We start from the raw sequence: 25,513 nt of genomic DNA, 5'->3' as shown, positions 1-25,513 counted from the left end.
CAGGCCTCATTCAAGTCTAAATATATAATACATATTCATATATTAAATGTGTAATATTTTCATCACATTTGTTATAATTGGATCTATTAGATCAGATCCAATTAACCCAGCATTAAAAAAATCCAATTAAATTATTGGTATAAAATTACAGACGACAGACCTTATAGGGTCTGATTTGGTTGTGAGACCTTGATATTTATTGTCGGATTTGTTGTTATTTTACCCAGACCCGACCCGTTGTCAGTCTTTTCGGAGTTTGTGAGATTATCCGAGGCAGCTAACAACAGACGATCTTAATCATCGAAAGAAATCCTAATGATCATCAACGGCCCACAAAAACAACTGATTGACAACTGATTGAAAATTTCGAAATTTGAATCGCCCACAAAAACAACAACGGCCCTTGAGGTATCAGAGTACATTGATTTGCGCACGCCTCAGCAACACCAGAATCGTAACTTGGGTTGGGCCAAATGGGAGATGAGATTGGCGACCCACAGCACATCCGAACCGTGTATTGGGAGCAACTCAAATGATAACTTTCGAAAGATATTCTCGATGCACGCTGAGATGTCAACGGCTGTACTGCCGACTACCGAGTACGGTATTTAAGAGCTGTACGGGATAATGCCTGTTCTTATTAATTGCGAAATTACTTGATCAGTGGTCTTGTTTGTTTCTGACAAAAGAAGGTGATTGATCGGACGGTTGGAAATTTCCGTTACGAATTATTGAATTATTTATTGGTTGGTCAAGGTGGGACCCTTAGGCCGTAGCATGAGGAGGATGGTCCTTTCTCAAATCGGCATTGATAATCAGGATTACTTGCGTTGGTTGGTTTGTTTTGGTCGAGAGTGGGGCCATGGGCAAACGGTTGTTACGGCATTGGCCACGTACGTCAAATCAAAGCAACGGACGGCTTGGATTGTTTTGTATAGAAAAAAGAGTTGGTGGAGATACTCAACACACGACCAAGGATATATAAGTATAACCACCTCGGAACTCGGAACCAGGAAGCTAGTTTTCGCCTGCTGCTTATCTGTCTGGAGTCTGTGCTTCGAGAGAGAATAACCACCTCGGAAGGAAGCAGAGGGAGAAAACATAGAGATATTCCCTAATCCCTACAATCTTCTATTCTTCGTCGCCACTCTTCCTCTATCTTATCCCGCACAACCGATTTGAAAATAAAATCTCTGTTTTTTCCCTGTTGTCTGAATCTTCTGCTCAACCTCAAACGACAAAAGTTAGAACAGAGGACAGTAATATGATCTAGATTGAGGAAACCCAGAAATCCCAAATGACCTCTCCGGAAGGCAAGCATCGTTCTTCAACGAACCTTCATTTATTTACCTTTTTTTTTAAGCTTTAAAAGTTTAAATTGTTTTCCCCCTTCGTATTGTTGTTTTTGTAGAAACCAGAGCAACCCAGGAAAGCCCAGGAAAGGAATCTGAAGATGGTGGTCTTACGAAACCGGAGTTTAATGAGGATCACAGCTCCCCAAGAGGTGTATTGGAAATCCCTATTTTGGGAATGGATTCAGATAACAACAGCAGCAGCAGCAGCAGCAGCAGCAGCTCCTTATCCTCGGAGAAATTGATTCCTAACTCAGCTGTGGTTTCGGAGTCTCATGGGTTACAGTGGAAGAATTTGCTTGATGTTATAAAGAAGAAATCAATGAAAAGGCTTTCGACGTTTCCCATGCTGACGAGCTCTGAGACGTCGAGAAGAAGTTTAAGCAGGAAGTTAGCTCGGATTCGTAGCGCCCACGATGGGATTGATTGTGGGGGGAAGTCAGTGCCAAAACCCTCATGGAGGAGCTTCAGTTACCAGGAGCTCGCTGCCGCCACCGATAATTTCAGTTCCGGTGAGAAAACCTTCCACTTCCCTCCTTTTTTTCATAATAATGATAAATTACAATAATTTAGCTTTATTATCTCCGCCTTTCACGGTTTTTTTTTTCTTATTTCTCTTGGTTGCTGTTTGCTGGGTTGCTGCTCCACTGCTCCTTTCTTTGGCTAATTGGCTTGGTTAGAAACTCAATTAAATTACCCAAAAGCCCATGAAACTGGAACCATATCTCTCTAGAACTGGAACATGAATAACGATGGCCTACTCCAGTTTATTCTTTTTCCATTTTTTTATTTGTTTATAGCTTTGGTGGGCCTCCAATGCACTAACAGAACGTGCATTATGGGCTAATCTCTAAAGACCAGGATCAGTCCAATTGGATTGATTCTTTGCGGTTGTCGTTCTGGTCAAATTTGTGGGCCTAATGAGCCCTACGACCCTACCCTAAAAGAGTTGGCCATTATAATAGACTTATAGACTTGGTCTTACAAAATTTCGGGGCGAGATTAACGGGAACTGGCTAACCCAATCCGGGTCGGACCGGGACGAACCATTCTTTGACCGAACATTTATGAGTGAGTGACTGACTGACTGAAACATTCCCCGCATTTCTTTCTGAAATATGGAAATCAGGTTTGCTCTTTAGACAACAAGGGGCTTGCAAATTTCAATCTCTTTTCTTTCGTTTACATTCCTTCCAAAAGTGGTAGGTTAGGTCATACTCATAACCTAAATGGGGCCACATGTTTCCGATTTTCTGTCTCCACGCAAGCTTCTCTCACTCTCTACTCACCATATGACAAAGACTAATAAAGAGAGAATTTTCTTCAGTTCTTCTTTCTTTATAAGGTCACTCAGGGCTTGAAGTTGAATGATTTCTCTCCATATCCGTCCATCATGTCGTTCTTTATTCTTTAACGTGCTCGGGTCAGTACTCCATCTTGCTTTTGGCCCCTTTTTTGGTTGTTAATTGCAGTGGCAATTGCAATGTGGGCTTTCATTTTTAACTGTTTCACATTCTTCAATAAGGAGTCAAAACTACCATTATATAATGGACCTCACCCAATTGTGTAAAAGTCGTTACCACTCTTTTAAGTGGGGATTGTGGGGCCAGGTTAGGTCAATCCTAATATGAACCTCCAATCCGACCTAGTCAATCTTAACCTCAGCCCAATCTAAAATCCCTTAACTCCAATCCAACTCAAAATTGATTTTGGATTGAGATGGACTCGGGTTGGGCCCAACACCAACTTTACCCTTCTTACATCTATATCTATACTATATAAAATCGATGTTTGCCTTGATTTTGATGCAGGCCATAAAAGTGAAATTCAAATACATTACATCATATAATACTTGAGCACATTTGCATATGAACTTATACTAGCCCCTTAAATCTCATAAAATCTTTCAAATTCTTTTAATCTTTGATTAAGACCTAAAACTCAACTTTTATGACTGTATATTGACCATATTTTTGATTGGTCTTTGCTCATTTGATGTTTTTATTGGTTATTTTGAATATAAAAGTGGAAAAATAGTGTTTTTAACTATTTGTTGATTCGGCTAGTTGAATTGTTCAAACTGTCGCTTGGACATGATTTTGGGTCCTGTTCTCCTAAACCCAAATTTCAGTAAAAAACCATTAACTTGGTCAAAAATTGTCTTGGCTCCAATGGTTGGACTGTTGACCCATTCAACTCAATGACTAGTCATAGGTTGTACGCTAAATGTATATACAAAATTTCGGAGGTCATAATTTTGCGTTCAGTTGTGATGATCTTTTTTTTTTCTTATTTGGGTAATTTTTCAAGAGTTATACGTCCTCGCCAAAAAACCATTTCTTTGCCTCAAATAGCAAATTTAGCATTTCTATAAATATAAAATAAAATATTGAATTAAAAATATAAATTAAGCACAAAATAGTACTTATATATACATATATTACATGACTTGGAGGAGGCAAAAATGGTTTGGCCTCCAAGTCGGTCTTTAAAAGATTAACAAAATTAATGTTTTAAATGATTCTCTTATGAATTATGATACCTCTCCTATCGAAAGTCTGGAATTATGAGATTAACGATTGGATTTAGGGCTTAACTATAAATAGATTATGGTAGTATGTAATGGGACCATAATATACATTGTACAATAGCAATAGTAGAGTCAGGTTTGAGTCAATTGCAACTTTAACCCTATTGTCAACCCAACCTTATTGGGGTTTTACTCTTCAGTCCATCCATAAAAATCTTAGCTCGACCGTACAAGTGAGGTGAATCTTGACCAATGATTGATGCCAAATTTACGGCAGGATACGGTTTATAGAGAGACTACTAATAAACTAGAAGGGGTCTGTAATTTCAGATATCTGAGGTGGAGTGCAGTCTACCTATCCCTACCTTTTTTTTTTTGGGTTAAGTTCGGGCTAACCTATCCCAAGTTGCGTCCCTATCCGTAAGGCACTTAGGCTATGTAGGAAACCTATAAAAACCGAATTAGGTACTTAGGTGGGGTATCTGGGGCAGGGTTTCTCCCTCACTCGTTTGGCTAGGGCCACCTGGGGCAGGTTCCACGGGATCCAAAACCGAGTTAGGTGGGCTCATTGGTTAGGCTTATGATTTTGTTAATAAAAAATTTTTCCCTTTTTTTTTTTCCTTGTGGTGCTATAGAGTATAGAGTACGGATGATGTTTCTCACATATTTTGATCCTCGGACGATGTTTTTCTTACATTAAATTGAATTTTAATAATCCAACTAGAACAATCAGTTAAGTTACTTCTAGGATGATTGGCCTTGCGTACTTATTCAGCTCCTCCCAGCCACACACTGAAACATTGGCAATCGTCTAATGTTCCCCCTAATTGAGTAGGGGATAAGCTGGTTTTTGTAGCGTAATCTTGTTACGTCCTATTCAAGATTTGATTTTTGTGTTACCTTTTCAATTTTCGTTCAGTTAGGAGTAAAAATACAAATATATAGAGTGTAAAACTTTATATTTTATATTATTTTATATGTATTTATACTTTACATATTTGTATTTATAATGTGTACTGTTAGACTCAGTGTCAGGAGTACAAATACAAATATATGTAGAACACAAAACTTTGAGGGTGAGATAAATCTCATGCCCTTGGGCCATACCCGCAACTGGCATAGTGCTTCTTGTCGGCTATCCTCGGCCCAGTAGCACCCTGTCTCGACCCAGTTGTTATCAATTTGGCTATCTATCATCCCCAAATTATGGTATTAAACTATTAACTATTTATTGAATTTCATTGATATTGGTAGAGAAATTGATTGGGAAAGGAGGACACGCAGAAGTGTACAAAGGGTGCCTATCCGATGGTCAGTTCATAGCTGTGAAACGACTCATAAAGAAAGAGGAGGATCGGATCTCCAATTTTCTGTCGGAGCTTGGAATTATTGCTCACGTTAATCACCCAAATGCTGCTCGTTTGCTTGGGTTTGGCGTGGAAGGGGGTCTGCACCTCATCCTCCAGTACTCCCCTCATGGGAGCCTTGCCTCCGTGCTCCATGGTGATGTGCCTCCCTCTCTCTCTCTCTCTCTCTCTCTCAATATCTTGCAGTGAAATTGGATTCAGTCCTCACAAAAAAGTTCTCATACCGAGCTCACAGCAAGTGCATGCAAAAGGCTGTAAACACGGTGTGAGGATGACTTTGTGAGGACTGAATCTGGTCTCTCCTGCAGTTTATTGTTAATTGGTTGAGTGGGTTCTTATTTTTGCCTATGAATGGAGCGCACTACTAACGCAGGACCCACCTATACGTAACTGATGTGGTCACAAATAGATAGGCAGAGAAATGAACTCTGTGTCGAACCTGACAAATGGGTTATGGACCCTTATGCACACAAGATCAGGTCTAGGTAAAGTCCATTGTATTTATCAGATCCAACTCTGGCACATATGGCCATCCTTATGATCCTAACCATCTTATGTATTAGAAGATTTGCAAAAATTAGAGGAACAACTGCCATAGAAGACTATTTGGTGTGACCATGACATGAATGGGCCGATTGCCCATTTATCCAAGTAATAAGTTCACTTTATTATTATTTTTTTTGTATTGTCTTTATTGATGAATAATGTTAAGATTTTTCAGGCACAAAAGAGAGTTTGGAGTGGGGTACAAGGTTTAAGGTGGCTTTAGGGATAGCAGAAGGATTAAATTATCTCCATCATGGCTGCCACAGACGTATAATCCATAGAGACATCAAAGCCTCTAATATATTACTAACTCAAGATTATGAACCTCAGGTATTATCTCTATACCTATTACATTTCTTTCTTTCTAGCTCTGATGCTTAATTACAGTTCGATGCTTCTCTATCTGGTTCAGATTTCCGATTTTGGCCTTGCAAAGTGGCTCCCAGAGCAGTGGACTCACCATATTGTCTTTCCCATAGAGGGCACGATCGGGTGAGGTCTCTATTCGTATACTTGCTTCTGATTCCAATCACATTGATTTGCTTCACCAATTCGAATTAACCACGGTACTTGCATTCTGTGTCAGGTACTTGTCGCCGGAATATTTCATGCACGGCATCGTCGATGAAAAAACCGACGTCTTTGCTTTTGGGGTATTACTGCTGGAGCTCATAACGGGTCGACGTGCAGTTGACTCTTGTCGCCAAAGCCTTGTGATGTGGGTATGTTTCATTGCTTATTTGTCTCTCATCAACCAATTTCTATTAGTATTCTGCATGCGTTATAGTTAGGGGTGTCAACGGCTCGGGTTTGGATTGGAGCCGTGTGAATAAAATCTTGAACGGGTTAGATGGATCAATAAGATTTTGCACCAATCTAGACTTAATAGTCTAAAATATTGATTAGATTGGATTGAATTTAGAACTGGTCCATTTGTAATGGCTTTATATTGAACTGGGTTGGGTTGAATCAATATTCGATCCATTGATAAAAGATAATGAGTACAGGTGTCAATGGCCTAATTCTAGATTAGATTTAATCTAAATTAAAACCAATTAAAACCGATTGGACGGTCTAGACTATAGAGAATGGTCTAAACTATTGGATTATTGGATTAAACTTGGTTCATTTGCAATGAATTCATATAGGACTGGGTTGGATTGGATCAATATACAGTCCATGGGCAGCCCTAGTTATAAATACAGTTTACAAGCAATCCTTTTAAAAGTTTTGTGGATAAGGTAACCGTGTCAAAACATTAGGTTCTCTTCGGGAGGAGTGCACATGTTGGTTCGGTGCATATATGCATTTGGTTCTTTTGTTGGTATTTGGTAAGTATGCATTATTTATATGCAATGAATGTGACAGTTTTCATAAATCTTGTTTGCATCTAAAATGAGAGCAAAGTTTACATTAAAAAAAATGGACGCAAAATTTGCACTTAAAGTTGGTTAACATAAAAAAAAGATAAATTTCAATCTAAAATTCATATTTACACCTATTACAACTAAAAACATTTGGCAATAAAATAAATTTATCAATATAAAACTACACTAACTTTAAATTTGCATGGACAAAAATGCACTCTTTGTATTTGTATCTGCACTCTTCGCAAACGCAACCATATGAACAAGCCAAGAGAAACTCGCTGGCCAACTTCAGATATATTACCAATATCTGGATTAAATAATTCAGATTCTTCTGTATCTATTTGAACTCATTAATCAGGAGGTGCTACATATCTGCAATTTTTAATTTATATCAGGTACTCATGGTTGTTGTCGATAGGGGTGTCAATGGACCGGTTTTGGGTTGGATTACGTCCAAACCAAAATCAATTTGGATGGATTGGAAGGACCAATAAGGCATATTGAATTTGGACGGACTAGATGGACCAATATGATATATTAGATTGGACCTGGTCCGTCTATAATGAATTTATATTGGATTAAACCAATATCTGAACCATTGATAGAAGATAAGAACATAGATGTCAATGGACCAGGTTTGAGTTGAAACCAATCTAAATTAACATGAATTTGAACAATTAGTCTCTGGACCGATCCAAAATATTCCTTAGACTGGATTGGATAGATCCATTTGTAATGGACTCACATTGGACTGGATCGGATTGAATCAAATCCAGTCGAATTGACACCCCTAATTGTCGAGTCCATATCTGTCATGTCATGACATTTTATTTATAGACTCGTCCGGCCCATTCCTTCTTTAAATTTTCATCAAATTGATTAATTGAATGAAGTTCTATTTTGTTTTTGTTCAACTTCTCCTCAAGCTTTATCTCACCCGTAACTTTAGCTGATTCGCTTTCCAGTGATTAAAAAATATTTTCATTTTTTTTTTTAAATAATTGGCTGGTTTCGGGACCCATTAATTTATCGTGGATGATGATAAAGAAGTGATGACAACTTCCTACTTAATCCACGTTTTGTTTCCTCTGTAGGCAAAGCCACTATTGGACGCCAATAGTATGAAAGAACTTGTAGACCCTCGTCTAGGAGATGCTTACAACATCACTGAAATGCAACGAGCCATGTCGACGGCTTCCTTGTGCATCCACCATTTATCCACCATGCGACCGCACATGAACTGGGTAACAATAATTAATGCTATTCATCTCCTGAAATCACCAAAAATTTTCTTTTTACTACAGAGCAACAGAGATATATGTAGATTGTTGGTGATGGTTGCAGGTGGTAAAGCATCTGAGTGAGGACGGAGGGGTAGAGTTCTGGGAAAAAGAAGCAAAGGCAAAGCCTCTTGTGGGAGGGGCACTCATCTTGGATGACTGTGATTTGGAAGACTACACTAGTTCTAGCTACCTCAACGATCTCAATCGCCATATGCAACTTGCATTAGAATAGTGCAATATTTGTTCTACTTTTTGACTTTTCTTATTGATCTCCTTGTCATTTGGCCTAAAATGTATGTAATTAGTGGGGCCATATTCACCAGTTGCCATCTATTTAGAATTTTAAATGGCAATCTTACAGGGTTAGGTCAGGACTGGAGTGTGGTATAATTAGTGGGGCCATTTTCACCAGTTACCACGGGCTTCACATGTTTGGGAGCATTCCAGTGTTGACTGATCTATGTTGATGGAGCCACTTGAAGAAGCTTTCAAAGCTAAGCTTCACTGGAAAGTTGATTTGTCAGTTCAATAAGTATTTTTTTCAACAAATATGGTTCCATGGCTTTCATGTGGGTCGTAAGTTGCAATGCCAGAAGTTGCTGCATAAAAGCCCTCAGCCTCATGGCTTTCGGGGGACACGGCTTTGGTGTTCCAGGATGGATCTTACACGGAAACCTATGGCCATTTTTGGTGAAAATCCAGAATGACCAGAACCGTGACTGTAACATAAATTTACTCAGTAGCTTATTTAGAACATTGAAAATGCTCAACCAAAGCAGTTCCGGTTCACATTTAACACAGATTTACCAACTCTATACGGGACCAAGTTTTTTTCTTTTTCTTTATAACGATAAGAATATCGGACCAAGTTTAGTATTGGTCAGCATCAGTACTGAAGATAGGAGTACTGTCTTTTTTCCTCTTTTGGTAGTAATAGGGGTGCAATTTTTACGTTTTGCCAAAATTTCAATAAATCCAATAATTACAGATAAGTACCTTGTACTTGTGCTTTGCATAATACTTAGATATTCTGAATTTCGAATGCAACTTTCGAACTTTTAGAAATAGACACTTGGGCCCTAAGTGTCTATTTCTAAAGTTCCGGGTACCAAAGTGTTGCATTCGAAAGTTCATGATACCTAAGTCTTACTACCCCAAAAATATAGAATATTGTATAGAATACTTATATGTAATTTACCAATATATTAATCTAAATTGATGCGTGTATGGAGATATTTGAAATAAAATCTTCCACCTCAGCATGAATCAGATGACATTGCCTTGCAATTGAAGGCGGTAGGGTGAGACGGTGAGTTCATGGAAAGGGCAGAAACCGTACAATTAAAAAGATTGGCTTTTGATCGACAAGGTCAAATTGAACTTGTCCTTCTAGAAACCTAAAACAGTTGGATCAGAATTTCTCAATTTTGGGTTTCACTTATCAAGATTGTTATTTTGACTTAGGACAGGAGATGTGAATTACTGAATTATCCTTTGTGGCTCAATCCGGAGGTTTGAAGTTCCAATATCAATCTCTTTTTCAAACATTTCAAAGAAGGAAATGTCTAAAGCTTTGAATAGCTGAAAAATAAGGAAACTAAGGCAATAATTTGCTAATTTTTTAATTAAACATTAGGTATGGTTTATTTTATTTGGAAATAATAGATGTGGCTGATAGCGATTAGTCTCCGTACAAGGCACAAACTAAGTGTTGACTATGGAGTGACAGTGAATGAATGGTTCAGACTTCAGATAATAGTAATAGTTGTTAATAGGTCTTATTTATTTGCTTGATTAGTGACTACTATTAATAAGTTTGGGAAAGTTTTCCTTAAGCTCATCTCATACCAAAAACCTAATTGGATTAATTGTTTTCTTTTCAACTAGGGTTTTCCTTTTCCCCTAATTTTCTTAATGAAAACCTAGTACTCCAAGCCTCCAACAAGTCTCAATTCTATACTCTAGCTCGTTGATTCTGTAGAATTCAACTCCACTATATGTGAAATTCAAATGCTGAAATGTAGAATCTCGTGTGGTGACTAATACTAAATTAAACTATTATGGGTTAGAAATTAGTGAGATTGCAATACATTGACATTTAATCACAATTTCAGTGGTGGGTTTTTGGCAAAATTAGCAGAAATCAGACTTTCGAGTTTTGACTATTGTGAGTCCATTTAATTCACAGTCAGAATTGGAATCAAAATCCATACAGCCTATTCTTTCTACCTGTTTACCTGTTTGGTTCAAATGGAAATTAAAATCAAATCAACTGGAACGGATTTTCAATCCCAAGGGAAAGGGAGGAAATGAGAATAGGATTTCACTTTTGCCCAACTGAATGGTTGGAATTAGTATAAATCCAACCATTCGGATTCTGATTCCAGACCCCTATTCCCACGAACCAAGTAAACCGTGAGGTTTTGAATGGTTTAATATTGGGAATTTAAATTCTTGGTTCTACGTACATGTGATGAAGGATTTCTAATCAGAATGCTTCTCATTCTATCTAATTGCACTTGCATAAAAGAATAACAGAAAACGACCTCTCTCTCTTCAAGGTGTTTAGATATCAATATCCGTGACTCTTGCTTGCTAATCTGCCGTTCACAAGCCCAATTAACCTTTTGTGAAATATGAATATGAATGGGATCATCTGAATACAACTGTACATGTAAATGGGATTGGTCATTTTATATCTGCTCTTGATGGGTGTTTCTTTAATTAAAAAGCTAAAGTTTACATGGAAACATGTACGACAAATGAGAGACTACGTTAATTCCCTTCCGACCCGGGAATAACCAACATGGATCTAATTAGTGCTTACATACTGTAAAGCAGCAAAGTTAGAATGGGTCACTTTCACTCGGTTGTGTTCACCTAACAGCTTAAGCTTTGAGGTTGAACGGATGACCAAGTGATCTATGATCTAGTGTTTGATCCTCTTGCCCTTATAACTTTCAGCACAGGGTATGGATGGATATATATTTGTTTGTCCACCTTGAGAATAAAAATTTATTCAATGACTTCACCTAACAACTTAAAACCTTTAAGTTCAATGATTCCCTGAGATGCAGTAATTTCTTTTGGTGAAATCTTGTCTTAGAGAATAAAAAAAATCTATCCAGAGACCTCACATAATAGCTTAAATTTTTAGGTTGAATAATTTATTAAGATAATATCAAAGTCTCCTTGATCAAGTGGTCAAGTGCTCTATTCTCATCGCCTTTATTGTAATTAATTAAATTTTAGCACAAGGTATGGGTGGACTTGTGATTATCCATGCTTCAAGGCTCAAGCCCAATAAACTCTCCCTTAGGTTGTGTTTGGTTGCAGTACACTTTAATTTGCATTAATACAAATGTACGAGAGTGCGAATGAAAAAAAGTACAAATTCTTGTTTAATTTTGTTGTGGATTTTATTTTATTCTGCTTGATGTCTTAATTTACTTTATTTGTGCTATAATTGAACAAGATAAGCTAAAATTTGATACAGAAATCGGTCAGAATTTACACTCAATTCATTTACACTGCCATGATTTTGCATCAATACAAATTTATTTATATTACAACCAAAGACAGCCTTAAGAAGTGTATTAAAGAATAAAAACCTATTAAAAATCTCACCTAACACAACCCCACCTATTCTGTTTCATTTTTGCTTGATAGGTTCAGTACTTGAAAATTCAAATTGCCCTCAATGTATGTCCACGTAATCCTCCCTCCAACTCTATCAATGCAAAAACTATCTTACATTCTCCACATCTATTTCGATGCTTATAAAAGCTTAACAAACATTTGAATTAACCATCTGGTTTTTGAATTATTTTCACCTTCTAGAAGTTAATTGTACTGAAAACCGCCTCTTTCTCACAAGAAAACAAAACCTAGTGTTTGAGATGCGTTTGTTTTCTTCTAATTTCTTGTAATGGTAAACATAAATGTCGTCGGCGTGCTAGTGTGCTGCCTTGTCTCCTCAAAGTGGATTAGTGGTGATTATTAAATTGATAAACTACTAATTGTGAGCTTCATTGAGAGCCATTAGTTCACAGTCCCATTAGAAAATAAAACAAGACATCTGATGAGTGATGACGTAGGGTGTGTTCTAGACTGTCAAGACATTTGTGGTGTGGATGAAAACACACTACCCATTAATAAGGTAGTTGTTCTACACTGTGGACAAAGATGTGTAGATTGAATCACACCGCACCTCCGTATGTATTCGACGAGGTTTGTTGTATTTCAGTCCACACATTGTGTTATGATTCCATGTATTTTAGTTACAACATGGGTTAACACACAATATGACATTAATGGGAAATTAGGAATACTTCTCACAAAGTCTAGCTAATTTTACAATAGCAGGTGCATAAATTCTTAACAGTGGTGACGATAGTTGTTGCAGCGTCAAATAATGAGGGTAGTGGTGCAAATGGATAGAATCATGATCCGATTCGATTCAAGATCTGATCATATTTGGCCAAATTTGGATCACCATTGTTTTGATCTTTGAGTCAAATAATAGGATCTGATTAGAAATCGGATCGGATTCGGATCACCCCTATCTGATCCGAGAAGATCCGATCCGATATATGTTATATATAAATATATAATATATATATATATATGTTATTTATTTTTTTATATAAATATAATATTTATATTGTATTTTTTTAAATTTGTTATATTAATTTTTTTTATAAAAATGTATTATAATTAAAAAATACTTATATTTTTTGTTTTTCTTTATTTAAATAGGTATATTTTATTTTTCTTTTAATAACTTGTTATTTTTTAAAGAAAACAAATCGGATTGGATTAGATCTAAATATCTAACTTTTGATCGGATTTGAATTCAAATCCTTGCCTATCATATCCGATCGGATCGAATCTGCAATGAACAATGTCAGATCGGATTCAGATATACCTTGATTCGAATTCGATTTGATTCATTTACACCCTTAACGGCGAGAAATGGTAAACAATGGTGAGCTTCTACCTAGCAACGAATTAGTAGTGGCAAGCCTTGTAATGACCAATGAAACCAAACGGTAAGAGGGAATTATTGCACAAAAAAAATAAAAACAAAATGACAATGGAAAATAGAGATGAATCACTTACATCCAAGGTTTTTAAAACTGACCTGGACAACGAAACGGTCAGGGGTCTGGTTCCTAGGTCGAACGGTCTGACCATTCTGACAAAAAATAAAAAATAAAAAAACAGTCAAAACCGTTGAACGGTTCAAATGGTTCAACCACCTGGGTCAATGGTTTGCTAACCAAATCAATTTTTTTTGGCAAAAATCTGGTTTGGGGGAAAAACATATGACCGCTTGCCGATTTTTCAATCCGACCATCCGGTCTGGTCCGATTTTGAAAATCATACTTACATCTGATGGTCCAATAATACAGTGGTGTTCAAAGTAACAATAGTGTTTGACGTGAGATAGAGAGGTTGTAGACACGAGCTTCATAATGATGAACCCTAAATGTAACGATAATATGCTGAAAATAGTGCAAAGCATCGAAAAACACATTATAGAATAGTATGAAAATAATAAAAATAAATTAGAAATAAATATCCACAATAGCAATGGACTGTAATATAGACCAATCCAATCCAGTATATAATATGGTTTGATCTAAAACAGAGTGACTCCTATGCTCTGTTATTTCTATTAGTTTTATAATCTCCTAGGTCGCAGGACCCCATTTTTCCTTAATCCATTTCACTCTGTCTCTTTTAAGATACATTTAAAACGAGGTTGAGTGTAGTTTTGAGATTGTGGCCGCTTGTCCATCTGAGATTTGCCGTGAGAAATTAATTAATTAATTAATTCTATAGTCAAAGAATCGGGAGAATGGAGAAGAATTCACTTTCTTTGCTAAAATTAAAAGGTGGTTCTGATTGCACATGCTAGCATATTAATTCTATAAATCAAATTTCAACTTAAATTAATATTTATTTGCTTTTAAAATGCATTATAACAAAATACAATCGAAAGGTTGTGGGTTGGGTCTGATTGGTATGAGATTGAGAAGTTGGGTGTGTACATGTTAATAGATCGGGTCGGGTTCAGTTGGGGCATTGGATGGTTGGGTTAGGATTGAGACAAAAACTTGAGATATTGGATTGGGTTAGGGTAACGATATAGTAGGAAGAAAGATTCAAAATATCGCAATATATGGATGAGAATCATATCATAGCTCAATTTTGGGACCTACGTAACTAACCTTCCAATACTTTAACCACTAAGCAATAATGGCAGCTGTTTAAGTTTATTAGTTGCGATACATATGAAAATTAGACATGGGAAGAGTTGACCCAACCTGAGAAGAGTTAGAAAAATAGAGTTAGTGTCTCATATTTAGCTACTTGAAAATGAGAATGACTGACTTGATCGACTTAGAAAAAATTGGGTTGGGTCATGGGCTAATCTGTTTATCCGATTGTCAAGTCTAATTAGGACTATTTATGTATTTTAAGGTTAATTTTTTTAATTTTGATATTTTTCATGTATTTTTTCTTTCTTTTTTTTTTTAATTTCATTTATTTTTTTGGGATGACCCAAATTGACCCATGGGTCAACCCTAACCCGAACATTTAGGATTAGGGTCCAACATCTGATGACCTAACCCAAAATTAACCTGAAGTGCCTTGACCCAACCTGAACCCGACCCACCCAACCCAATTGCTAGGTCTAGTGAAAACCACCAAATTTAATGAACATTCCTTGAAGCCCAAGGAAAGTTCAAGGATCACCACACCACACACCAGTTGGGAACCAGAATGGTCTATTCCTTCTACCTGTTTGGCTCAAATAGGAATCAAAATCAGAATCTAAATTGGTTGCTTGAAATAGATTTTCTTTCCCAAGGAAAGAGGAGGGAACGACCATTCTTTTAAATGGAGAAATTACATTACACCAAGAATGAAAAATCAGATTCTAATATTATCCAACCAAACAGTTGAATCATTCTGATTAATCAATTCTGGACCCCTATTCCACCGAACCAAACAACCGTAATTTCATGGGGGATGTTTCAATTGCGTCTGGATGCCCGTAGACCCCCCTACCTCCAAAAAGTGTTCTGGTTTGGACCTTCGGTCACAACCTTGATTCTAAAGCCACCCTAGCAAATATCCAATGGCAGACCGTTATTTGGCTCTTTGACCAATTTAAACCCGATATTTAATATGGACCAAGGGAGGTTTTGGTATAATGGCGTTGTGTTACAATTATATTTTGGGTTGATTAATACAAACTTATAAAAAATGTATTGCCACATAATGACAACACACCACCACCAATCTAAAACCTTTTCAGAAATCTGAAATCTCTCACACAAATTCGCATGGTTTTAAAAAACGAGCTGAAAACAAAACTGGTCAGGGGACCAATTTTTCTGGTTAAACGGTTCAACCGTTCAAGTTGAATGGTTCGACCCACAATGTCATAAATAAATTAAAAATAAAATATATTTATAAATAATAAAAAATAGTATAAAATTAAATAAAAAACAAATAAATATAGAAAATGAAACTAACTAAATAAAAAATAATATAGTACAAAATACATAAAAATATAAAAATAAAACACAAAAAATTCAAAAAAAAAGCAGAAAAAATAGAAAAATAAAACAAAAAGTCACAAAAAATATAGAAAAAAACTCTAGAATGTTAAGTTTTAAAATGCAAAAATCCTTGACCTAAAATCAAGATTCACAAAGATAGATTCCCCTAGCATCAAAATAAAAGGGGAGAAATATGAGCATTCATTCTAAAATGTTAGATTGCTATGCAACCAATATTGATTTGTAAAATACTTCAATACACATGAATTGTGCCTAATTGATCAAAAAAATTATAGTAATTTTGACCTGGAAGTGCTGCAAACTCACCTGCCGTAAAGCCTGGAAGTGCAGCAAATTGCAAAAAGCACTTGTCGTCGCCAGTTGTTGTTAATTGCGGTCACTCGGTGTGTGTCACCGTCGAACACCGGAGGTGCTGGCCGCCGTTGCAAAGTCGCCTGTCGCAAATCCTGGAAGTGATGCAAATCGCAAAAAACGTTGGTCGCCACTACAAACTCATTGTTGCCAGTCACAATCAATCAGTATGTGTCATCGTCGAACGCCGAAAGTGCTGGCCGCCACAAGTGGTCAGTTGGGTGTGAGGGATGGCTACCGCTGCAAACTCACCTGCCGCAAAAGCCTGTAAGTGCTGCAAATCGCAAAAAACACTAGCCGCTGCTGCAACTCGCCGTCGCAGATCGCTGTTAATCACCGTCAGTCAAATGTGTGTCACTATCGAACGTTGGAGGTACTGGCCACCGCAGGTGGTCGGTTGGGTGTGAGGTTGAGAGGAGGGAAGAACAAAAATGGGGTTCTAACCCTACATTCCATTAATTGATTTGAAATGGGGATATTAAAGGAAATTTATTTTTTGTTTTTTATTTTATTTAAAACATTGAAAATAAAAAAGAACCCATGAACCGCTACCTGGGTTAAACAGTTTAACGGTCCGATCGCCTGATTTAACGATTTTTTGACTTTTTTAATATTTTTTAAAAATTTCCGATTTTTAGTGTAACCGGACCCGAGGCCCTGAGCGGTTACTGGTTTTTCCGGTCCGGTCCGCTTTTGAAAACCATGCAAATTCGTATTAATCAACGCAAAATACAATGACAACACAACACTATATTGTACCAAACACCGCCCAAATTTATTACACAGGACCTCGCACGGCATGTAATAAGTTAGTAACTACTCACCGATCCTGGAGAGTAGAGGCAACCGCCCCAAACCACGTGGAATTTCTGCTGACTGCTTCTAGCCTTCCACGTACCCTTTGTTGTTGTTTGACATTTTACTCTTTTAGAAAAAATTTCAAACTATTAGATCACATTTAATAGTTTATACATTATTATTTAATACAATTTGTTGGTTAATTCGCCATATATTTCCAACTTTATCTGGAACGGTTTTTTATGGGACATACTCATCATTCTTTCCTTATGCATAGTCTACGCTTTTATATATTTAGGGTAATCCTATTTCTCGAGCTAATAATAAAAGCTTCTCACTGCCCCTCTTAGAGTCATTTTTATTTCACCAAATTATGTCGCACGCATCCATTCCCGTGGATCCGTACAAACTCCAATAAGAGTCATTAAAAGCAAACGAACATGTTTTAAAGCACAAAAAGTGTTTAAGGGACTCAACTTTTAAATGTGACACCTAAATATATTGAACTTTCAAAATTAAATATATAAGTCCTGCATTAGTATTCCCTTAGTTATCTGCAAAAATGTCATATGTAACATTTCAAAATTTCAAAAAATCATCCTTCAGATATTATATGAGATTGTTTCAAGAGGGATTCTTTGGAATGAATCGCTCCTCATACTATGATTTTTAAAACCGGATCGGATTGGACTGTCGGATTGGAAAAATCAGGAGTCGGTTAGATGATTGATTCTGTTTTTCCCTAAAACCGGATTTTCTCTAAAAAATATTGATTTTGATCAGTAAATTGCCGATTCGGTTGATTAATCATTTGAATTGTTTTGGCCGTTTTTTATTTTTTTGTCAGAATGGACTGACCGTTCCTGACTGGTTTATTTTTCGGGCCGGTTTTAAAAACCATACCCCATACTGAATTCACAGCTACATCCCATTATATACTGCGAACATCTCCCAAAAAATATTAAATACAAGTATGGGAGATGTTCTCGATGTACAACCAAGATATATTGTGAGGATGGTGACACGAGTGCTTTGTAAGGAGAAGATTTACTCTTTTATTTCAAATGTAATGTTGATGTAACACCATTTTTTGAGGAAACACCCACGCGCGTACCAAACATGCCCTTGATGTGTGAGTTTTCACTGGCTTCAAATTTTCTTTCCTTTGAAACTTCAATAATGAGTGAAAACTACTGATGCTACTATGTCACACTTACAAAATACACATTGCAAAAAAAGTGGAATCCCTTCACCGACTGCATTCATGAGGATCACATCTTCCTCCCTCTCGCTTAATTACTAGAAAATCTTCTTCCATTTTTTCGAAAGTCAGGAAATCTTATTCACGACAAACATCTCTTAATCGAAAGCTTTCACTTTGTGCGCTATATATAGGTGATAAGTGGGTCCTAACAATTGACCCTCTCATGCAAGGTTCAATGTATTGCTATGTATTCAAGAATAAAGTCAATATATCACTCAAAAGTGGTCACATGTCTTAATTCCTTGAGTTTGAGGTATTAGTGACCCTAAAAATCGATATCATTAGCAATGGTTTGGGATAAGATCTGTTCGGTTGTATTTTGTAACACTGTTTTATTTAGGGAAAATTCCCGATAGGTATCTTGTACCGTAGGTTGAGTGTCAATTTAGTACTCGGACTTTAAAATGCGACAATCTAGTATCCGAACTTTTGAAATGCGACAATTTAGTATCTATCGTTAATGGACCATCAGTTAATGTATATCACATGACCTCATATGCGATTTGATATTTTTAAAATGTCAAAATTACCCTTAAAATAAAACACACTATTCATTATCTTCTTTCTTACGAAAATAAAACAGATCTAAAGCTCTCAAAAGTCCAGACGAAAACCAAAGAGTCTGCTCGCTCGCTATCCTCTGCCCGAACTATAAACCGCTAGCACGGAATGAAGAAATGATGGCCATTAGAGACAGAAGTTAAGGTGCTGAACTGGAAGCATGTCGAGGAATTGGTTGACAGAGATCTCAGTGCGAGAGAAGGTGGTGCCTTTTTGCATGGATGATGAAGGCTCGAAGAACAAAAGATGACCTTTGGTGTGGTGGCCATTATCTATCAAACTCCCACCTCTGTATCACAACACAACAAATTCTTCCCTTCCCTGTTATAGATTTTGGATGGATATTTTATTTGTTGGCATCAACTCCATTATCAGCACAATAAACGCCGACTTCTGGGTCAACAAAGGGAAATAGTTCTGGTGGGTCATTTGGATTTTGCTTGAGGTTGAATGAGCTAAAACACATATTGTATGACGATACTGTACATCATCAGTATGATTTCTGGGTTGTGATTCACTGTACAGATTAATAAGTATACCTATAGCAAAATAATGTGAACATATCGGGGGTAAGTGGTTGCACATGATGTCAAGAGTAACCATGATTGATTGACTCAATAAAGTTGTAACCTGTCCCCTTTCTCATTTCACTTGTTTCCTTGTATTCTCTAATTTTCATTGACATCTCTATATCACCAATTTCAGAATAGAAGCTCGATGCCTGCAACAACATCGTAGGATTGTCTGGAACGAGCTCCAGCAAAGCTATTGCAGCTCTTCTTCCTACTTTCTCATTTCGGTGTACTATACAATTATGCAATAGGGAGCTCCACATTACTGAATCACCCTTAACTGGTGAACATTTTAGCAACAATTCTGCTTCCTCTAACAAGCCTCCTGTCTGGGTAGACAACATGGATGGTTTCCATTGATTCAAATATTAATTGCCCTTCTCTCACCAAACCTGAGTGACTTCAACCCATTAACACAGACAAGAATGTTACATCTGGCTTCAAGCCCTCCTAGATCATGGTCTCAAGCATCTTGAGGCCCTCTCTACCCGTTCTATGTCGAGCACATGCATATATCAAATAGCAGAAAGTTACACCATTTGGGTCAACCCCAAATTTGATTTCATCTTCAAGTAGAATCCTAGCACCTCATATGATCGACCCAATTGACAGAACCCACAAAAATTCCACGTTGCTAAACTTCTACTAGGCAATTCATTGAACAACCACATAGCATGGTTAAGATATGAAGCTTGCAGGTATAGATCAATCAGTGCGGACCCAATAAACAAGTTTGCATTGAACCCAAGCAAAACTACTCTGCAATGAACTTGAAGGCCTTCTTGGTAGAACCCAGCATCACTGCAAATACCCAAAACTGAAGAACATGTGGATGGGCTTTCTGTAAGGCCTCGAGAAACCATTTTTTTGAAGTGATCAAGGGCCAGCTTTGGAAACCCATGGCGAGCGTGACCAACAATTACCAAGTTTCAGGAGACGATGTCACAGACGGGCATTGCTTCAAATATCTCAATGGCTGAATCAAGACGACCACATTTGATCAAGTTATCGATCGTTCGGTTGCAGGAGAACACAACCGCGTGATAACTTCCATCCAGCTCCAATAAAGCAGAAAAGAAAGAAGCTCAGGTTGTTGTTTTTGGTATAACAACGACGACAATCGATCTGTCAAAACTTAATAGACTTCTTGTTTGCAATCGCATTGCCTGCAATTGCAAGCGCCTTTGGTTTTGATTTTAGCGGATAGGTTGATAAAGGAAATTAGAATATATTTCAAGGGTATTTTTGTCTTTTCATGTGCTATTTAAAGACTGATTAATGGCAGGTACTAAGTTGGCATGTTTTGAAAGTTCGAGTACTAGATTGTCGCATTTTAAAGTTTGGGTACTAAATTGGCGCTCGACATAAAATATAGGGTATCTATCGAAAATTTTTCCTAATAAATACTAGTATAAATGCACGAGATTGACAAATAATGTTACTTTAGTTTATTTCAGGTATTAATTTGCTTCATTTATATTACAAACAAACAAAATCAGACAAAAATATGAAAAAGAAAATTAGAATTTGCACTCTCAAACTTTTGCATCAGTGCAAATAAAATTACATTGCAAGCAAACCATATCTTGGTGATTACTGATTCCATTTGTGTTGATCAGATCAATCGTGGGGTCTATGGGAATGGTTATAAACTGGGATCGACCATGTTAGTTAGTAGGTTTTTAGCATGGTAGTGTTTCATAATCATTCCGTTTCACAAACTTGCCACATCATAAGCGTTCCGTTTCCCAAGACAGTCCTGATGATTAATTGGGTTATCGGGCCTGATACTTACGGATCCCTATGAAGAATTCACCAAAAGCAAATGAATAGTGTTTTTCGTTTGAAGATTTGAAAACTATATTTTATACTGCCAGGGGCAGAGCAGGAATTTTCTTTTTATGAATGGGGTGGGGGGTGGGGGGATAAATATGGTTGGCCGGTGGAGATTGAGGGGAAGGGGAAAATATACATGAAAGAGTGGGGATCTGGTAGGGGGTGTTCACGGTTTGGTGGCTAATTTTTGAAACTGAATTGAGGTAATCGGTTTTTAGAAAACCAGTAATTGAAATTGAACCGATGCCGATCAGTTAACCAGTTAACAGGTTTGATTCGTCAATTTTTTTTGGCTTTTTATTATTTACAATACTTATTAAAGAAAATATAAATATATAATAAAATATTAGAAATATATAATATTATATTTTAAATAGTAAATAATAAATAATATATTATATATTATAAATATATATTTTTATATATAATGCATATTTATTAATTTATAATGTATATAAAATATAAAAAATATATAATATAAATATACATAAAATATATATAAATATATGTAGACCGGTCAGTTCGGTTAACCATCAGTTTTCTATTTTGATTAACCGAAATCAAACTGGTGCCTCCGTTTTTTTTTTTAAATATTAAATTAAAACCAAATTGACCGATTTAATTAACCAAATTTTTGGTTCGATTTCTATTAATTCAGTTTTTCTTTTCTCACCCCTAGCCATGGGTTCCCTAGGTCCCCCAACTCCATCTGCATATAGGGAAAATAATTTTGGTTGTTGGGGGCCAACAACCTAAACCTAGGCTGTTATGAATGTTCTTGGGCATGACAGGTTAGCCCATTCAATCCCCTAATTGTCTTTTTGATAAAAAAATATTAAAGCAAATTACTCTTTTACCCAGCATCCATGGTAACATGTCATGCCCAAGAACATTTCAACAACCAAAGTTTTCCCCATCTAGGGCAGTCAATTGGAATGTGAGTCCGAAAGTCCGACTCCCGATCGAATGTTCACAATGAGTCAGAGTAAATCTATAATATACATATTATATAATTGTATATATTTTTATATTTAAAATTATTTTATATGTATAAGTTAAAAATAATTAACTTTTTCTATGTTTTAAAATAGTGAAGCAGACTTGTATTAAATCCAAATTTCATCCCGAGTCTGATTTGAGACTCCTAGATCCAACTGGCTTTATATCGATTTCAGATTTTAGTTTTAAATAATTGAATTGGTCTTGAATGTGGTATACTGCCATCTTCAGGGATGTAAAGTGGGTTAACTTATTCTATTTTGGTTTTAATTGGATTAGGCTCAGTTTGGAAAGAATATAAATGTGTAAGTACATAAAAAATATGAGGTTTTGCATTTTATATATTTGCATTTGTATTCTTAGCGGCTCAGTTTGGAAAGAGTACAAAGTGCAAAACCTTGTACCATATGTACCTTTGCATTTGTACAAATACAAATATATATAATATAAATATATACAAAATAATACCAAATATAAAGTTTTGCGCTCTTCATATTTGTATTTGTACTCCTTCCAAATGGAGCCTTAGTGTTTGCTTTCATAAAGTGACAATACCAAAATCTGTTGATTTTGGTGGATGAGCTCTCCTCACTTCTAGGATGAACATTAGCTTGCACCATCCACCACTACTTCCATCAATCAACAAAAGAGGAATCAACATTCACATTTTTAAAGGATAAGTTTTGCAGCCAAACAAAGTGGCTCTAGCACGGTTTGCAAAAGACTAATGCATGCACTATTGATTAAGGAACAATTTGCTTTTTGTTTCTTTTAGGCTCTGTTCACTTTTCGGTAAGTTATTTATCTGGGTAAGTTTTTCCTGTAAAACACTTATCCAGGTAAGTGCATTTTTATCCATGTTCTTTTATTTATTAGGTAAATAGGTCAATGACCATTTTAGCCATAGAAATCCATTATTAAAAATGGCATTTTTGTCCCATTCATGTGTTGGTAATTTTCCCCTTATATGGAAGAGTTATTTACCCACCTAGGAGATGGGTATCACTTTCTTGAGTAAGTGATACCCAAGAAAATAAACTTTCCTAGTCCCCATAATAAACTGAAAAAAGAACATGGTCAATGGGAACCAAAATCCTATTGACCAACTTTCCCCCCTCTCCAAATCCAAAAAAAGAATGCCCCCTTAATGAAAAGACACAAAGTAAGCTGATTTAACTGAGAACTTACCTCTTGAATCCGGAAGCTACATTAATCTATCCTTCCCTATGAAAGGATGGATCTCCATTTTCACGAATTATACTTGCATTTAGAGCATTGAAGTGATCCACCTATGGACTATGGTTTTGCTGATCAATAAGGTCGCTAACCCATTTAATCCACGGATCATTTCATATATCTAAATTTCTCCCATTTTTTTTCTTCCAGCATGCACCCTTTGAGAGAACACCCTTCCCAATTAGCAAAGTTTTGATTCCCCAAGAGCAATTCGAAGGAGGTTTTAAGGTTCAGAATTTTTGTGTTTCAAATATTTCCCTTCTATTAACTTAACCAAATGACTAGTGTTGGAACAAAATCTTTAAGCCAATTTGGCTAATAGAGCTAAGTTGAAGGTTTAAGGGTTTCTAAAATCAAGTCCTATGCAAAATTTGTTTTTACACATCCTTTCCCAACTAACCCAATTTATCTTTTGATGATCATTGGAATCCCTCATTAAAGGATAATAGGGATTCTTTCTAGGTTGGAATGGCAACAGGGTGGGACGGGGATGGGGAGCATCCCTGCCAATAGGGGCAAGGTTATCCCTATCCCTATGGGGATCCCCACTCCCTATGATTTTTTTATAATGTTAACCATTTTGTTTTCTTTTTTATTTTATTTAAACATTTTAAAGAAAATAATTAAAATTTACAATCCTATTAATAAATATTCAAACATATTCAAATATATTTTTAAAAATAGTAATATATAGATGTATGTATACATATATACATATATAGACATATACGTACATTATATACATATATATTAGCGGGGATCCCATGTGGTAGGATCGGGGTCCTCGCGGGGTGGGGAGTGCTCTCCCCATCCCTATCCCATCTCTGCTAACGAGGATGAAGATTTCTCCATCCTTGTCCCTGTAGGGGAAAAATTATCCCCATCCCCTATTTATAGGTACTAGTCTTGCATACAACTCTTTCATATATGTAATTAAAAATACTTCTTTTAGTTTTACCCATGTAGTAAGGAAGACTAAGGGCCTATTCGTTTGCTCTGAAGTTTGGCATTTAAAAGTGCAATAATTACATTAAGAGGTATATTAGTATTGGTGAACTTTTTTTTTTCTATGAAATTTGAATGCAAAGAATGTGGTTCTGAATTTTGAATTCTAAAAATCATCAAATATCCATTTTGACCCCACATATTAAACTTTTTGTTCGTCTTTTTGGGGGTATCATTGAAAAACAAAAAATTGTATATTTGCACTTTAAGAGATAAGAGATAAGAGGAAACAAACAACCGTTTTCTCTTAAGTTAAAAGATTCCTCTTAAGAGATAAGATTTAAGAAGAAACGAACAAGCTCTAAGGCATGAGTAAGGCTTAAAGGCTTACCACCACCACCATCATCATCCATGCTTTGTCCCAACTACATGGGATTGGCTACATAATTCTTGTTTTGTCTATCTTATTTAAAGTCATATCCATTGTTAAATTGTTAGTGCTTAAACAATTCCTTATTACTTCTACTCATGTCCTTTTTGTTATACCCTTCGCTCTTCTATCCCCTTAATTAATGTGCAATAAATCGTTTATTCTAATTGGTACAATTGGTGGTCTTATATGCTTGTGCTTAGACCACCATAGCCTACTCTTACTCTCATTTTATCACCTATTGAAGTTACTCATAGGTTCATATGGATAACTTTCATTCATCAATCTTAGCATTCACATTATTGCCACTTTCATTTTCTAAACATGTTTTTTGATTGTCAAACATTTTTCTCCTTACAACATAGTTGGTTAAGGCTTACTTACCTTCTTTATGCCAATGACCTAAGACACTTTTTTTTTTTTTTGCAATTTGAGATACAAGTTTGAACTCTAAAAGATTTAACTTTTGACCTCA

At 36.3% G+C, this 25,513-nt stretch overlaps 1 protein-coding gene and 1 pseudogene across 1 annotated transcript; one reads left to right on the top strand and one right to left on the bottom strand.

Annotated features, from left to right (window-relative positions):
- Positions 1-1,005: 1,005 nt before the first annotated feature.
- On the top strand, positions 1,006-8,997 carry LOC148850687 (receptor-like cytosolic serine/threonine-protein kinase RBK1). The gene is made up of 8 exons (XM_088942519.1): positions 1,006-1,313; positions 1,412-1,864; positions 5,137-5,385; positions 5,971-6,125; positions 6,208-6,287; positions 6,382-6,517; positions 8,260-8,409; positions 8,510-8,997. The coding sequence occupies exons 1-8, from the start codon at positions 1,298-1,300 to the stop codon at positions 8,678-8,680; spliced, it is 1,410 nt and encodes a 469-aa protein (XP_088798645.1). The 5' UTR covers positions 1,006-1,297; the 3' UTR covers positions 8,681-8,997.
- A 10,612-nt stretch (positions 8,998-19,609) lies between these two features.
- LOC148850686 (putative pentatricopeptide repeat-containing protein At1g68930) lies at positions 19,610-25,021 on the bottom strand (annotated as a pseudogene).
- Positions 25,022-25,513: the final 492 nt, after the last annotated feature.

The sequence above is a fragment of the Nelumbo lutea genome, chromosome 5, assembly GCF_056320005.1.
Source record: "Nelumbo lutea isolate HS-2025 chromosome 5, American lotus-T2T, whole genome shotgun sequence".
NCBI classification, from domain to species: domain Eukaryota; kingdom Viridiplantae; phylum Streptophyta; class Magnoliopsida; order Proteales; family Nelumbonaceae; genus Nelumbo; species Nelumbo lutea.
Note: the sequence above shows the minus strand (reverse complement) of the source record. Positions and strands in the feature narration are given on the sequence as shown.

Excerpts from the sequence above, each read along its gene's own strand:
- LOC148850687 (XM_088942519.1), top strand. Across the intron at positions 1,865-5,136 it reads CACCGATAATTTCAGTTCCG|AGAAATTGATTGGGAAAGGA; the intron begins GTGAGAAAACCT and ends TGATATTGGTAG. Across the intron at positions 6,518-8,259 it reads GCCAAAGCCTTGTGATGTGG|GCAAAGCCACTATTGGACGC; the intron begins GTATGTTTCATT and ends TTTCCTCTGTAG.